The sequence below is a fragment of the Rhipicephalus sanguineus genome, chromosome 5 (assembly GCF_013339695.2).
Source record: "Rhipicephalus sanguineus isolate Rsan-2018 chromosome 5, BIME_Rsan_1.4, whole genome shotgun sequence".
NCBI lineage: Eukaryota > Metazoa > Arthropoda > Arachnida > Ixodida > Ixodidae > Rhipicephalus > Rhipicephalus sanguineus.
In genome coordinates, this window is record NC_051180.1 from 183,194,119 (window position 1) to 183,209,480 (window position 15,362).

General features: G+C 45.7%; 1 protein-coding gene across 1 annotated transcript in view; it reads left to right on the forward strand.

Moving 5' to 3' along the window:
* The first annotated feature begins 10,833 nt into the window (after window positions 1-10,833).
* The window catches only part of LOC119394495 (protein zwilch homolog), a 66,398-nt gene continuing 61,869 nt past the window's right edge, over window positions 10,834-15,362 (forward strand). Inside the window, exons 1-4 of the mRNA XM_037661802.2 lie at window positions 10,834-11,090; window positions 11,173-11,218; window positions 11,312-11,404; window positions 11,718-11,938. Coding sequence (XP_037517730.1) covers window positions 11,047-11,090; window positions 11,173-11,218; window positions 11,312-11,404; window positions 11,718-11,938 — 404 coding nt within the window. The 5' untranslated portion in view covers window positions 10,834-11,046. The remainder of the gene's footprint in view (window positions 11,091-11,172; window positions 11,219-11,311; window positions 11,405-11,717; window positions 11,939-15,362) is intronic.

Below are 15,362 nucleotides of genomic sequence, written 5' to 3' on the forward strand. Positions count from 1 at the left end.
CTTAAGCTCAGTTCGTTATGGGTCATTCCATGCCAATCAACCAGCGTTTTTCTGATCATCATAAATATGGCTAAAAAACTTTCCATGTTTTTGTTGAAGTAACTCGTTTGTTTCTGTTGCCAAAAATTTGCCCACCTATTTGTGAGAGCTTGTAGCTTAAATTTGTGCCGACTGAGCTAGAGCCAGCTATAGAGAGCATCAAACAATCTTTTTCAAAAGACATTTATGTGGTGTGCACTCAATAAAATGGTGTTTCCGACGAGCTATTGAAGTAATGCGACTGTAAAAATAATGACTTCTTTATGTATACCACTTCATCGAGTGCTTTTGACATGGGTAAAATTGAATAAAGTTGCAAAATTTGATTTTGTTTTTCCGAAAAGATTGCAAATTCCAAGGGCACAAATAAAATATGTAATAATGGCCTGTTCAACATGTTACGAAACAAAAAAAATTTAGGTGCTGAAGGTGTAGCAGATCGTCTGAAAAAAAATTGCAAATTTCATTTTTTTCAAAATAAGTTCTGTATTCAACGCCAAGAAATTCACCTTGGTGGTTGGACTGAAAATATGCATAATACTTCATTAGAGAGCACTATGTCTTAGCTTAAGTGAAGTTAAAAGAGGGTATTATTTTTTAAACACGAGAAATAATTTTTTTGAATTTCGTGTCTGCACTAGCTTTTCGCCGACACAACGCAAGTGTCATGAACCACTGGCAACTGCGATCTTCAGTCCAAGCCGACCGACTTAGTATGCAGACGGCAAGGTATATATATGCACCGTCTTTAAACCAATAAAAAAAAAAAGAATTGGGGTTATCATGTGCGTTTTATTGCCAACAGAGCTACGTACAAGCAATGTGGCTAGAGTTTATTGAGTTCCAGATGAGCCATCCAGCCGTTAGACATGTGCGTACAATCACAACATGTTACATACAGTCTAGACTTTCAGTTATTAATGTGAAGGTGTACTTCCTATGCATAGTCTTTTTGGTTCCCTGGTAGCAGGGTGGTCTTCTGAAAGCAGAAAAAAAATTTTGTGATTCTAATACAGTTGTTAATGCATTATGTGAATGCTACCAGTGCTCTATCTGGCTTGTTTGCTGCAGATCATTAAATATGTTTATTTGTTAAGTGTATAAAACGTACCTTTCGGGCTTGCGGAAATCCCTGAGGCCAGTAATGTGATTACATCTCTAACGGCTGGATGGCTCATCTGGAAGTCATCATGCACACCCACATTGCTTGTAGCGTAGCCCCGTTGGCAATAAAATGCAGATGATAACCCCATTTTTTTCTCTATTGGTTTGAAGACGGTGCCTAGCTTGCCATCTGCATCCCAGGTCAGTGAGCTTGGACTGAAGGTAGCAGTTGCGAGTGGTTCATGCCGCTTGCGTTGCGTCGGCAAAAAGCTGGTGCAGATCAGACTTGTACACGTTACAGAAAATAAGTAACCAATTACAATTACAATATACTTCTCTCAAATGAAATTGATTACAGTGGTCAATTACAGCCCCAGGAAAGTAAATAAGCAGTTACAGAAATTTAATAGATTACTTTTGCGTTACTTTCCTCCAAAATTTTATTGCTGTTACTCGATAACACAAGTTTACTCAAACTACAACGAACTACTGTGGCTTATATGGTAGAGAGAAGGCTGAAGGCTTGTGTTGCATGCTGGGAGGCTTACTGTAGCTTTTGCGAGATACTGTTACATTTTGTTAACTTTCTCAACAGTAGCTGTTTTTCAAAGTTGTCACCGCTAATTCTTCCACGTTTCCTCGTTAAGAGGTCAACTGCTACACCACTCTTTCAATGCACACGCTGGAGGGAAGGGTGTTATTATGACGTAGGAACACCTTGCGCACCAGCCCATAGTTGCACAGTGCTTCGATGCTAATGTCGATGTCCTCTATGAAGCATCGTGCTTCGTTGTTGCTGGCGCTAGGGTAAGGCGTTGCAGGGGAAAAAATAGGCTCTGTAGGGACCCCCCGTCGACAGGACGGGGTGCGATAAGACAGGAGAGAGTGGTCGCGTATTTTTCGAGACAAGAACTGCCGTAGAAGACTGGTTACAACTTTATTTTGGAAGAAATAATTGATTGATTACTGGTAATCACAAGAAAATGTAATTGAATTACCCAGAATGTTCCAGTTTTGAAAAAGTGTGAGTGAATAACTTTATTCAGTTCCTGCAGGTTTCCGGGCTGGGTTCCTGCCTAGGAGCCGGCCGAGAGATCGTGTCTCTCAGCAGCTTCCTTGGCCTGCTGGATCGCCCAGAGTTTATGGTCTAGTCCTGAGCTGAGCAGCGCGGCCCGCCAAGGCAACCGAAGGTACTCACTGGAGGCCGCGTCCCTCAGGGGCGTAGCCAAGGGGGGGTTGGGGGGTTCAAACCCCCCCCCCCCCGAAATTTTTCAGTTTTGCTTGTGTAAATATACACGCACACATACAAACGCACACATGAACATACACAAAGTATGGTTGAACCCCCCCCCCCCCGAAAAAAATTTCTGGCTACGCCCCTGGCGTCCCTAGTTTTACCAATTAGTGCTGGACACTCCCAGAGAATATGCGCTAGTGTGGCCCTATTGGTAAAAGTAATCAAATTATATTACAAAGTTACAAGAAAAGGTAATTGATTACAATAAGTTATTGATTGTAACACGTTACGTGCACAACGCTGGTGTAGATACAAAATCTCAAAAAATTATTTCTCGCATTTAAAAAATAATACCCCTTGTAATTTCTCATATATTAAAGGGGCCGTGCAACACTTTTTCAGCATATATATCAAAACCAGGGGCGCAGCCAGAAATTTTTTGGATGCGAAGCATCTCTTGCTCGGTGGTATGTCCCGCAGCAGGGGCCTCGGCGTCCGCACTCACACTACGCACGTGCAACTCTCCTCCTTCCCTCTCTCCAACAGCTGCGCGTTACTCTCTCCACTTCTCTCTCAGCACCTGCTTGCACTTCTCCTGCGTTCTCGCTTCTGCTCTCGCGGCGCATGCGCTACTCTCCTCCTCTAGTCTCCTCTCCTTCAAGCGGGTAGAGCGCTGCGCGCGCTGTCCAGCGCTTGCTTCGGTTGACTTCTCTGAAATGCGGGCTCGATATGCCGCGGGCTCTGAATGCGGGCTCGACAACGCCGCGATGAGCGCCAGCGCATGCGCGTCCCCTCCCCCTCTCTCTCCTCTCCTACGCTGCCCCCCTCTCGCGCGCCTATCGACCGCGTTCCCCGCTCGCCCTGTGAGAATTAACGACCAGGCTAGAGGGATTGACACAACGCGCGTAGTGTTCCTCTTCGCGTTCCACGATGCGAGGTCGGTAGCATGCCCAACGATCGAACGCCAACGGAACGCGATCGTGCAAGTGCTCCGGCTTCGCATCGCCTCATGGTCCCCTTTAGCGGGAGATGGTGTAATTTTTAGATGCGAAGCAGCTCTTTGACTAGCCTGTGTAACGCTTGTCCCTCCGTGCGTCCGTACGAACGCGCCGCAACGCGCTCCCCTCGCCGCAGGTGTTGGAGCGCGGTGCCAAGTAGGTCACGCCTACAGTGTACTAGAATGGGGCAGTGGGCTCACTGCCGTATCCCTGCGCCGCGCCGCCATGGCCCTCTCCGCGTCGACAGCCTGGGCGCCCGCCAGGGGCGCTGCCGCCAGTTTCTCCTGAAAACTTTTCTTGCGGGGTGCGAAGCGCGTCCCCTGGTCGGGGTTACGCTGGTTACGATGTAGTTCCGGGGGATCAACAAACGCGGAGTTGAAGGCGGTAAGAGGGCCACCACAATGACACGTAAAAGAGACCACAAAAAAATGGAGGGAGGAGGGGGTCGAGCATTTTATTCTTCTTTTAAGCTGATTCCCCTGCAGCGCATGTTCAGGCCATTCATTCGTTTGAAGGACCTTTGTCGATCGGCACCACGCGTGCCGCTTTGCTGCACTTACGTATGCTTATTTTTCTGAAGAAGCGGCATTTGTGTCTGTCCAAACTGCAACTGTCTCAAAGACGGTCCCGCCGCTGCATCTGAACGGGAGGGACGCGCTACAGCCTCCGGCGGTCGTGCACATAGGGCATGCAGCGTACGTGCAAAGAAATTGCTGGGGCAGCGTTTGACAACAAAAACAGTTGGACCCAACGAAGCTAGGAGTGACCGCGTAGTCAAGTGCGGTAACAATAAAAGAAAAAAAAAAATCAGGAGGGTGGTGACAGCAAAACCATACTCGTGTACAGAAAAAGGAGATGTGGAGGGGAGACTGAAGTAGCTGTCATTAGGAAGCGGGAGACTAGGGATTGGGCAACGTCGTCGTCGGCTGTTTATTGGTCGTGACCATTTCTGCATTGTTAATCATGGCGAGCATTAATACATACCCTAGCAAAAATGCCAATAGAATTTTCTATTGGTCTTATAGAAAAATCTTATTTGTTGTATAAGTGCTCAATTGGAGCTTTATAGGTCTTATTAGAATTCTATTGTCACCAATAGAGACCAATTGACAACATCTATTTGTCACCGATAGGACCAATAAATTTTTTATTTGTGCAATAGGATACATCTATTTGTCACCAATAGAACCAATAGGTATATGTTAGTACCAATAGGTGGCAGCTATTTGTCACTTATAGAACCAGTAGGCACCAATAGGCTTTAATAGGCGACGTCTGTCACCTATAGAACCAATAAATAGCACCTATTTGTCATTTATGGAACTAGCCGGTGTGAATTGCCACCAAAGTCACAGGGTTATGCATGGTATTAAAAGGCCACCTATATGTATTTAATTCACTTACAGGGTCATGCAGTAGCGACTTCAGCCAAAACGCAGCTTTTGATTTGTTCAGTATTTGAGCAAAGTGGCAGCCGTTTTACATAAGTGTTCCAAAATATCGCAGCCATATCTTTCATAAATCTCACCAAAATAATTACACAGACGCCTGTAGTGCAATTTCATTCTGTACTCAAGGTTATGGTTATGCAATATTTGTGGGATAAACCCGCAAAAAGACAGGTTTACAGAAAGAGAAAGTTATCATAGTTGAAAAGGGAACGCCCAGTATAGGTAATGTTTTAACTGGGGTACTCAATGTTTCTTGTAAAGGCAGCAATTTGTACTCTGCTATCCTTGCATGGTGCAAACGGGGTGGGAAAATAAGCTGCTAATAAAATAAGCGAAGTCATCATATAAGGTAGAAGTCGTCATTTCCTGCTTGAATGTGTGCACATAATGTATACATAGTTGTTTTCAGCCGGTGGGCTATTGCGATTCTTCGACAGCACGCTATGGAAACAAACGCGAACAGTACGGCATCTACCAGCTCCGCTGGTCGCATTACTTTTCAAAACAGTTGTAGCCTGGCTGGTAATAAGACAAGTTATCCATGATACATACACGAGACTAGCGTCTTTTTATTGTCACCAAGCTAAGAGCGCGGAGAAAACATGCGAACAGCGCTGTTCGCGTTTCTTTTCGTCGCTTTTGTAAGTAGTAGGTGGTAGGTTATAAGTGCAAGCTCGCTCGAGCGCTTGCACTTCTTACGACGGTGAACATCGCGTTCGCTGCCGCAGGTTACTGTACCTGCGGGTTCACCCGTAATGCGCGTCAAATAAAAACGAGAAAAACCTGAAGGTTCAAAACATGCGGAAACACGACAACGATAACAAAATCACGAGCAACCAACGCCGAGCAACCAAAGTGATACAGGCTTGCCAAAAGAGCTCATTGAAGATAATAGCTGTCGCGTGAAGGCGCTGTATGTCTTCTATTTTCTTTTTCATTTCGCAGCTGAAATTTCGGTTCGCTACGCTTTCCATAACCTTCCTCCCAATGTGTCAGCAGCTGAATATTTTCGAGGGGTTGGAAATAGAGCAAAATATTGCAATACAATAGCAAAAAATAAAATCTTGTTTTTGTGGTATGGCCACGGCACGAGCGCCAGCCAGCAAGCGAGCCGACTACAGCCAGCCACAGCCGCAGCGGGTGTTTTCGGTCGAGTCACGAGTGTGTGGTGCGGCATGTTCGTGGTCGAAGTCAGGCTTAGAAATGTTGTATGTTTGTGTCTATTGAAGGTTGCACGAAAACGCACGTGTGTAATCGCGACGACAATGCAAGGTCGTTCATGGGCGTCAAAGAAGTTAAACGTTTCAGCGCTAAAAGCGTCTCGGACTTCAGCAGTAAGTGGTACCGAGTGTGCTGACAGGATGCTGCTCGCAAAGGTGGTTGCTTCGGAGGGCATACCCTGCCGATGTTCGGTAAGTGAACTGTTTTTTATATATTTGCTAGTCAGTAAAAGTTGCTCTTGCTGTGCTACTAATTCGCGCATCTGCCAGCGTGCCCACCGGACAGCGAGGACAAGAGCGATAAATTAGTGTTCACTTACGGTTCTTTGCAGATGTATTGAAATAATACCTCTAGCCACGTAAAATGATTTTGTCGCTGCATGTGCCCAGCTCTCACGGCCCTAGCATTGTAACTGGTATGGAATAAGTCTGAGAACTTGACATAGTTTTTTTTTTAAAGTTAGCCCCTTCGTTTGTATTTATTCCGCTCCACAGTACAATAGTTTTGAACATCGTGTGGGCTGTTCGCATATACAGACGCTGGCAGACGTACGTTATTGACTTGCGCATTGTTTTCGCGATAATCTAAAGAGACTAAAATATGTAATCATGCCTTCGTTCACCCTCAATAATACACTTATGGGAGAGGGAAGAAGTTTATTGGCAATAAAAATCCTGTGTGGCTGTCCCATCATCAATTACTAGTCATGCTAACTGAACCCCATTCTATGACACACATGGTTGCAGTAGAGGCACTATATTTAATGAAGATTTCTGCGTGAAGTCCCGAAATTCACACGCTTCGATCGGTTTGGTGCTCGTGCTGTTTGGCCTTTCCCACTAGTGTCCGAAGTCCACACACGTGACTGCGGTTATGCTTCTGGGATACAAGTATAATCGAATCTGCTGTGCGAATTTGACAAAAGATCTGTCCCTGTCATGTTAAGTTGTTACCTACAGCCAGCTCACCGGAATTTCCCTTATGCTGATTCTACAGTGTGTCGTATCTGCATTTTTTTTTTTATTCTAATGCTTCAGTTTTCTTTCAGTAGCGCATCTAAATATTTTCTTTCTTACTTCCTGGTATTTTAGTATATTATGTTTGTTTCTTTTTTTCAGGCACTACCTAGAGAAGCGGTGCAGTGGCATATATTCGGCAAGGAAGCACAGCATGCCTAGCTGGAAAGCTTGTTGCGGGGAAGATCGCCGATTTGATGAAGTTATCCTGTAATAATGATAAATATAGCACATGCCTCCCTTCAAATAGAATTTGTTCATTTTATACAGGCGCTGCTATGTTGCAGTCCTCAAATGCCCATTATTTGATATGCCAAAATTACGGGCTCCCAGCGGAGAAATAGGCCAATAGATTTCCAATCCACAAATACAGTACTAACGGTACTAATAGGCAAATAGAATGCCAATAGACAAATACACAATAGGCAAATAGAGTGCCAATAGACAAATATACCAATGAACAAATAGAGGTCCAATAGACCAGCATGCCACCTATAGACCCATATGATACCAAATTAATAGACCAATATATGATACCAATTGACCAATATGTTCAATAATCCGATAGGCTATTGGTTTTTCTATGGGTGATTTTTGCTAGGGTAGGCAGGGGAAAATCAGAGCAGACGTCTATCAGGTCAGGAGGAGGAGCAAATCTGCCTACTCATTGCCGGGTTTGCGGCTGTTCTCCTGATCTGAAAGGCACGCAAATTATTGGTAAGGGAACCACGCAATTAATACGAACGGGAAGTGATTGATGCGCAAATCTGGAAACATATGGTTCGAACAAATGCATTACTGTATCTGTCACTATCAAAGAAAGAGATTGCTTATTTAAAAAAAAAATGTGGTTACTGTTGTCATTCTCTCTTATTGTGAATCACACGTGTTTTATGTACGACGCATGCGCGCTTGGCTTATCAGGGAACGTTATGTGGTTTCATTAAACCTGTTGCTAGTTCCAGCGAGTGTAATCTTCTTGTGTAAGCGTCCGCAAGCTGGTTTTTTCGTTTCTTCAAGTATGTATACCAAGAGGCCCAGCAACAGATTCTCCCCAGCTCATATATGCGAATAAAAAAAAAAGAGAAAAAAAGTGAGGCGTTGTTGTGGGGCTCGAAAGGCGAGAGTGAAGTCGCTATGATCGTTACAGCGGCGAAAGGGCATTGAAAATCGTATCGATCAGCAGGACAAAAAAGAACTTCAACCCCCCAACTACATGCCCTATCTGTTACTGCAGCGGCTACGTGGAGGAGCATTCATCTATGCAATAGCCGCTTAAAACATTGCCCACCCTTCGTAAATCAGTCACAGCGACAGTAATTTATTTCACAACTCACAGAAAAGTTGCATCAAAAGAAGCTCCGTGTGTTGCGCACCGTAACTTTGACTTTTCTTGCGCGCAAAACAGCAACGCGCGCTAGCCGCGCCCAGCAATCCGCCGGAAAGTTTCAGGTGACGCTGGGAGCCGCGCCGCCTGTCGGCGGCGACATGAAGTGCGTCACGCTCCGCCGCTCAGTGAGCGCACTACAAACTTCTAGAACACTGTAGTCACGCCGCAGCTGTGCGTTGACGTCACGCTCCCCTTGCAGTGCGCGCTGACGTCACTCTCTCCCTCGCCTGCCGCGCGCTCGCCGCAGCGCCCGCAGCTGCCGTCTCGTCCGTTCGCCCGCAACACCTGCCGCTACCGCGACCGCCGCTCGATACACCGCCGACTCGTCGGTTCGCGCGCAATAAACCTGACGCGCGCCTAACGTACGCGTTGAAACATGTCTGTACGTGTCACCTCTCTCTCGCTTCACCCTCTCCACCGCGTAGCGCCGTTCAACCCGTGACGCCACCCGTGCGCAACGCTGCTGCTTCGCATCCCATCAGGGTTCCCTTTGGGAAGATGGTGTTAATTTTTTTCGGGGGGGGGCGGCGGGGGGGGGGGTTCAATCATACTTTATGTATGTTCGTGCATGCGTTCGTATGTGTGCGTGTATATATACGTAAGAAAAATTGAAAATTTTCGAGGGGGGGTTGAACCCCCCCCCCTTTGCTACGCCCCTGGTCAAAACGCTGCCGCTCGATAGTTGAGGCTCCGGAGAACATGTGAGCCAAACATTATAGCGCAACACGCGGCCTGGAATTCACAATTAATTCTCAAAGTCAGCTAGAAATCGCCCTTTTCTCTCGACAAATGACGCGCATAAACCCAAAGTCGACAGTCATTGGCTGATTTGAGCATCGTGAGCTGCATAGTTATCGCGACCACCGCGGTATGCCGCCACGTGCCCGCGCTCGCGATCACACCTAAGGTAGGTCGCGCGTTCAAAGGATAGAAAGCTCAAGGTCACGACGCGCGATGATCGAACGGATGTAGCTTAATTTTTACCCCCTTGTCAAGAAAGAAATCGAAATAAACGGAGACATAAAAGGCACAGAAAAAAACTGAGATATCGATCGACATAAGAGAAACACAAGTCACAAATTTATAACGAAGAAAGAGAGAAAATAAAGAGAAGGAAAGAAGGCCGCCCAGCTATGGTGCCCAGCTCCGCACTTCCTTCAGGCTTGGCTACACCACTAGTAGCTGCCTAATCTTTTTTTATTATTTATATGTATTATTTATCCGTTTTTTTTTTGGCAGTCGATTCTTGAGGCAATAAACTCGATCCATACGATGATTACCTGGAAAAGTGTTGCAGGGCCCTTTTACTCCCTAATGAAGTACGTACGTATCATGCATATTTTTTTAGTCCTTGGTCCAACCCCCATGCAAGGACTTTCTTGGCGTTGAATAGCGAGCTTCTTTCGAAAAAAGTGAAATATATACTTTTTTTTCAGACGATTCGCTATAGGAATTCAGCGCCTAAATTATTTTTCTTTTTGTAGCATATGTTGAACACAGGAGCTCCTGGTCGTGGTTGAACAGGCCACCATTACATATTTTATTTGTGCCCTTTGAATTTGCAATCTTTCCGTCAAAAAGATATCAAATTTCGCAACTTTATTCAACTCTGCCCTGTCAAAAGCACTCGACGAATATTAAAGAAGTCATTAATTATTTTTACACTATCGTCGTCTGATGCTGCTCTCGCTCAGTCGGCACAAATTCAAGCTACAAGCTGTTAGAAATGGGCGGGAAAATTTTTGACAACAGAAATAAACGAGCAGAATGATCGAATTTTTTCAGACACAGCTGCAGACAGGGCGGCACCGCTAGCCCAGCTGTACTTCAGTAAGACGGCAACAAGCATTGGTTCATGAATTTCAACAGCTCCAAAAAAGAAACTTGAAGAAAAGAACTAGGACTAAAGGAAGATGTACACCTCCCTTCCTTCCACCCTCCCCTTCCGATAAGTAATCCTGGCTAAGTAATTAATCTGATAAGCAATGGCGCGCCGTTTTCCGCGAGCAAGCTGGTGGCCGCAGCAGGAGCAGGTGCATCGTGAGGCACATAATGTGTGCCGCCACATGTTTGAGTTCAAGCTCTTTATAAACAGTGCCAGTCAACGTTGTGGCAGCTAACCAACTTCAAATCGCGCCTCCGTATCATTTTTTTGCACATACATCCCTCACCCCACGTGCAGTCCTTAATTCCGAAACCGAAACTGAACTTGTGGCGCGGCAACATTTGAGCGCACGATTTAAATCGTTGTGCGAGCATTTGAGAGAAATTGCGTCAAACTGCAAACATGAACATTTCAGCGGAGGCGACCTAAGCAGCTCGTTTGCATCGTGCTTCTCGGCCTAATAAAGCGACCACGGCCTAACGGCACTAAAACCGGAGCCGTGTTTCGCGCGCCGTTCACAACGCTGGATCGATTCAAATATGGCTGTTGCGGCTCTCCGCTTCTGCTCGTGATTCCTGCCAATGCCCTTCCCCGCTTGTGTTGTTCCGTGTGCTGTCTCAAAAGTGTCGTGTTGCTTCGCCTAAGTGTTTTTATAGACGTTGCGAAATCAACGCGTAGGTTTGTAGAGTTTTTTAAAGCTTTAGAATGGCTGGAAAACGAGACTACTGCGACATGGAAGCCCTGAAGAGGTGAGCTCGGTTCTCATATCATTGGCGCCCTTGATTAAAACGCATGCCGTCCTGAGTCGAAGTTTGTTGCGATTGCACTCAGGGTGCTGAACGGGTCGTGGGATGGAAACGCCGTCCAGTTCTTGCAGGTAACGTTAACTGATCACCATTACTGTCTTTGCGCCAGTAACGGTACGTGTCTATCAGTAGAGAAGCGTAATATATGCATTTTTCACTTTCAGAAGTACGAAATTGAACGAACGGCCATGTCAAACCCACTGCTACAAAGACTGGAAATTTCAGACAAGTCCGTCATTCTGGTCCAACGCTATCAGGTGGCGATCAACTTTTATCAAATACTCGCGGTTTTTTCAAAGTTTGTGCAAGCTAGTGTGACATATTTCGCAGAGATTGTAGCTCAGTGCGATTTTGCCGTGCAATTGATACTCATTTCGTGTCAGGATTTTCACGAGCTCAGCTGCGTGCGACGTAAACCCCAGACGTTCACACTCTTAATGCGTCTAGCTGTCAGCTCTTGTAGTTTAGGTCCTGAGGTCGAAATCACGTCAGTTGTTGTTGCTGAGGGTTGTTCTGCAGTCTACGATTTCCTGGGGTTGTGCTTGGGATGTCAACTTTTGTTTGCCGCAGTCTCGCAAGATGTCCCGGTCCAAGTCGACGTCTTCGTCGTTGTTCATCGACGACACATCCGACAACGAGTGTGAACTGGAACTCTCCGGATGTCCTTTAGAGTGGCCGATGGAACCGCAGAGCTTTTCGCTTATTGAATCTCCGTCGTATGAAGATTCGAGCAAGAATTCGGGATCCCCCTGCAAAAGCAAGTTGAAGGCTCTGCCTGCGGATGAAGGAAGGTAAGTGCTCATTTCATTTGCCACGATTTCTCTAAGCAGCCATATTTGCTTGCCCGTTTAATCGTGCCACCTAGCTTTCTACCACTGTGCATTGCATAGCCTGCATTACATTAAAGCAGCTGCAATTTTTCACCGACCTCACTTTGTGGCATATAAATTTTACTATAAGGCGAGTATAAATTGTTAAAGTAGAATTATTCAACATAGTTTCTTCTTAAAGTGGTGTGCCCACGATTGGCAGTACTAATTACTAACTGTAAGCTACTGCAATATCGTTCCAGTGAAAATGAGAAACCAGCACTGTGTAAGATTCTGCAGAAATTGTTTGCATTAAACAGCAAAATTACGGCCCTAATAGAAGACCTTGGCATGTAATATTGGCTGCAGAGCAGAAGTCATTATCATATTTTAAGATGTGTTTCCGGCAGGTGCAGTCTGTGTGGTGAATGACCTTTTATTGCGTCTGTTACCTAAATGGAATCCAATACTCTAGCAGGCACATTGTGGTTAGGAATTCCTACCTCGGCATTGTAGCAGTGCCAGCACACCTTAAATGTGCAACATCCTGAATACGGTCCTCACACCACTCTCGCAACGTGACTTGCACAGATGCACATCACTATTTCAATATGGCTCATCTGAAAGCCAGTGATGCATTGCTCTGTTCGTCTGCACGATGACAGCACCAGTTCAGAATATGCCAATTTTGAAGTAAACCAAGTTGCTCGTATGACTCATAGCAAAGTCAGGAACACATGAAATGCAATGTTAAGGCTTGTTCACACTGGCAACTAGCAACGGTCGCGCGACTAAGTTAGTCGCAAACAGTTGCAAATGGCCGTCTTGGTCGCAAAGCGACTGCTTTGGCTCAGTCGCGCGACTGCAGTCGCAAACCTCTGAACCAATCAGACGCGCAGGAACAGGACATCAGCCTATTTTACGGGCAACGGCAATGCAAGCTGTATACGAGCAGACGTGAATTCTATATGGCGACGTATATAGGTCGCACGCAGGTGTGAACATCGGTTGCTTTCAGTCGCTTTTTGACCGCCAGTCGCAAACGGTCGCGCGACCGTTGCTAGTCGCCGGTGTGAACGAGCCTTTATGCCAAAGTAGCTCCCTGTAATGGTTTCAGGCCATGTGATGGCATACAGTTTAGTTGACCCTAGAGTGATACTACATTTCTGTTGTGTAGTCTTTGTCAGAAAGCTGTGTTGTTCTTCTCTATAGCATTAGAATAGCTGTAAACTCATTCACACCTGAAACCAGTATCGGTCACATGACCATTTGCGACTGGCAACCAAAAAGCAACTCAAGGCGACCGATGTTCACACCTGCGTGCGACTTACACCCATTACCACGCATAATTAGTCACCTTGCATTGCCATTGCCCTATAAAATATGTTGACGTCCTGTTCCTGTGCATCTGATTGGTTCAGAGGTTTGCAACTGCAGTTGAGCGACTGAAAAATTGAGCACTTAGCAACTTAGCCAAAGCAGTCGCTTTGTGACCAAATCAGCCTTTTGCAACCAGTTGCTTTGCGACTAACTTGGTTGCACGACCGGTGCTAGTTGCCGGTGTGGACGAGCCTTTACGTTTATATCCTTGCGTAGTATGTTTGTCTGTTACATAACAAATGCAGTTTGCACGTCACCTATATTTTTTTTTTGTGTACAGCAGAAGAATGTTGTTTGATTAGTTACTGACTGGGTGCCAAAGAGAGGCACTGTGCAGCTGAGCATGGCAGAGGAATGGGTGATGCGGTGAGATTGGAAACTTGTACGTATTCAACAGTATAAACTGTTGCAAGACACGTGGTAATTGAAAATTACTGCTAGAGGCCTTTGTCCTGCAGTGTACATAAAATATACTGCTGCTGGTGTAAGCATGTACACTTTGTACGGTCAGATGATGTGCCGCGGAGTGTTGGGTGTATCCGTTAAATGACTGGTATTTCGTTAACTGCATTTTGTTCACTGCTCATCGGTTACTGATTGGCTAGTTAGTAGCTATTTGAATTTCTGCGAACGGATAGAAAGTAGGCAGCTGACCGTTGTAGCACATCACATGCCTTGCTGAAAGGGCACGTCATTGAAAGGTGTGTTGCCACACATGAGGCAACAACCTGTGTGTTTTTCATATAAGGTTGCAAATTTCCTAGCATGTGCATTGTGATAATACATTTGGCCCCCGTATTGGCGCAAGCCTTGTCTACAGATTGGCAGCATTAGATGGATGTCTGTTTACTTTGCACAGTTAAGACAGTAGGAGCGTAATTCTGAACAGTAGCGCAAAGAAGCACACGGATGGCGACAGATCAAGACGGGACACAGCGCTTATCGGAAAAGGAAATGCAAAATGGCATTTTTGGCATTTTTGTCGCGTCAGTCGCCTGTTTGATTTGCTGATTGCCTTGTGTACCCCCCCCCCCCTATCCTTTTCCTTCGTGCAGTGTTGTGTGTATATATAATGCGATCACATGCAATAAACAGTGAGTTGTTAGTTAGCTCTGTGTCCCGTCTTGATCTGTCACCGTCCGCGTGCTTCTTTGCGCTACTGTTCAGAATTATGCACTACCAACCAATTATGCAGAGAGAAAAAGTGTAGGAAAAGGAGAGGAGGAGAATAATGTACCAGATTTTTGTGCAAATACCAAGAGACGAGAAGTATGGCTGAGGGCGGCAAAGGGTTAAGTAGAGTGACGAAATTAAGATGTTTGTAGGCATAAAATTGAATCGGCTCACGCAGAACACGGTGGATTGGAGATCGTCGGCAGAGTCTTTCATCCTGCAGTGAGCATAAAATAAGCTGATGACGATGACAATGATGTGGTTGACATCATTCGCTTGTCAAGAAGGAAGAGCAAATGAGAAGGACACTCGCCAGCACCCAATCCACAATGGCAAACATGTCTGTGTCATAAATAGCCGCTGCAACAAAGTAGCAACTACAGGCTACGAGAGAGAGAGAGAGAAACATTTGTATTTCGAAGCGTATGTCCAGGTTTGTGCTATTGGGTCAGGTGTCAGCGAACTCCTCTTTGATGGTGAGTATATGGTGAAGGAGAGTTGTCCATGAAGAGGTTGTTTTACCTATGTTGGTGACACAGGCATCCCATGTAACATGTCAGGACTATGTGAACGGCGTTGAGGTACATTAACTCTGGGGCTCATAGTAGTTTGTATAGTGTGAAGCTGTTTCTTAGAGAGAGTGCATTTGTGGCTGCCTCAACAGCGCAGCTTGTTTTCTTTAAAAAATTTAAAGTGGTCTGCGAATCTCTCGTCTGACTGTTCAGAAAGTTTTCAGGCATAGCGGTTGCTAGGGTTTCTGTGCTGTTACCGACTGGGGTGGTGGTGTAATCTGTCGTGGCATCATTTGACATAGTGGGTGTGTGCCAGTCAACCAATAAGGTTCTGCGATTCA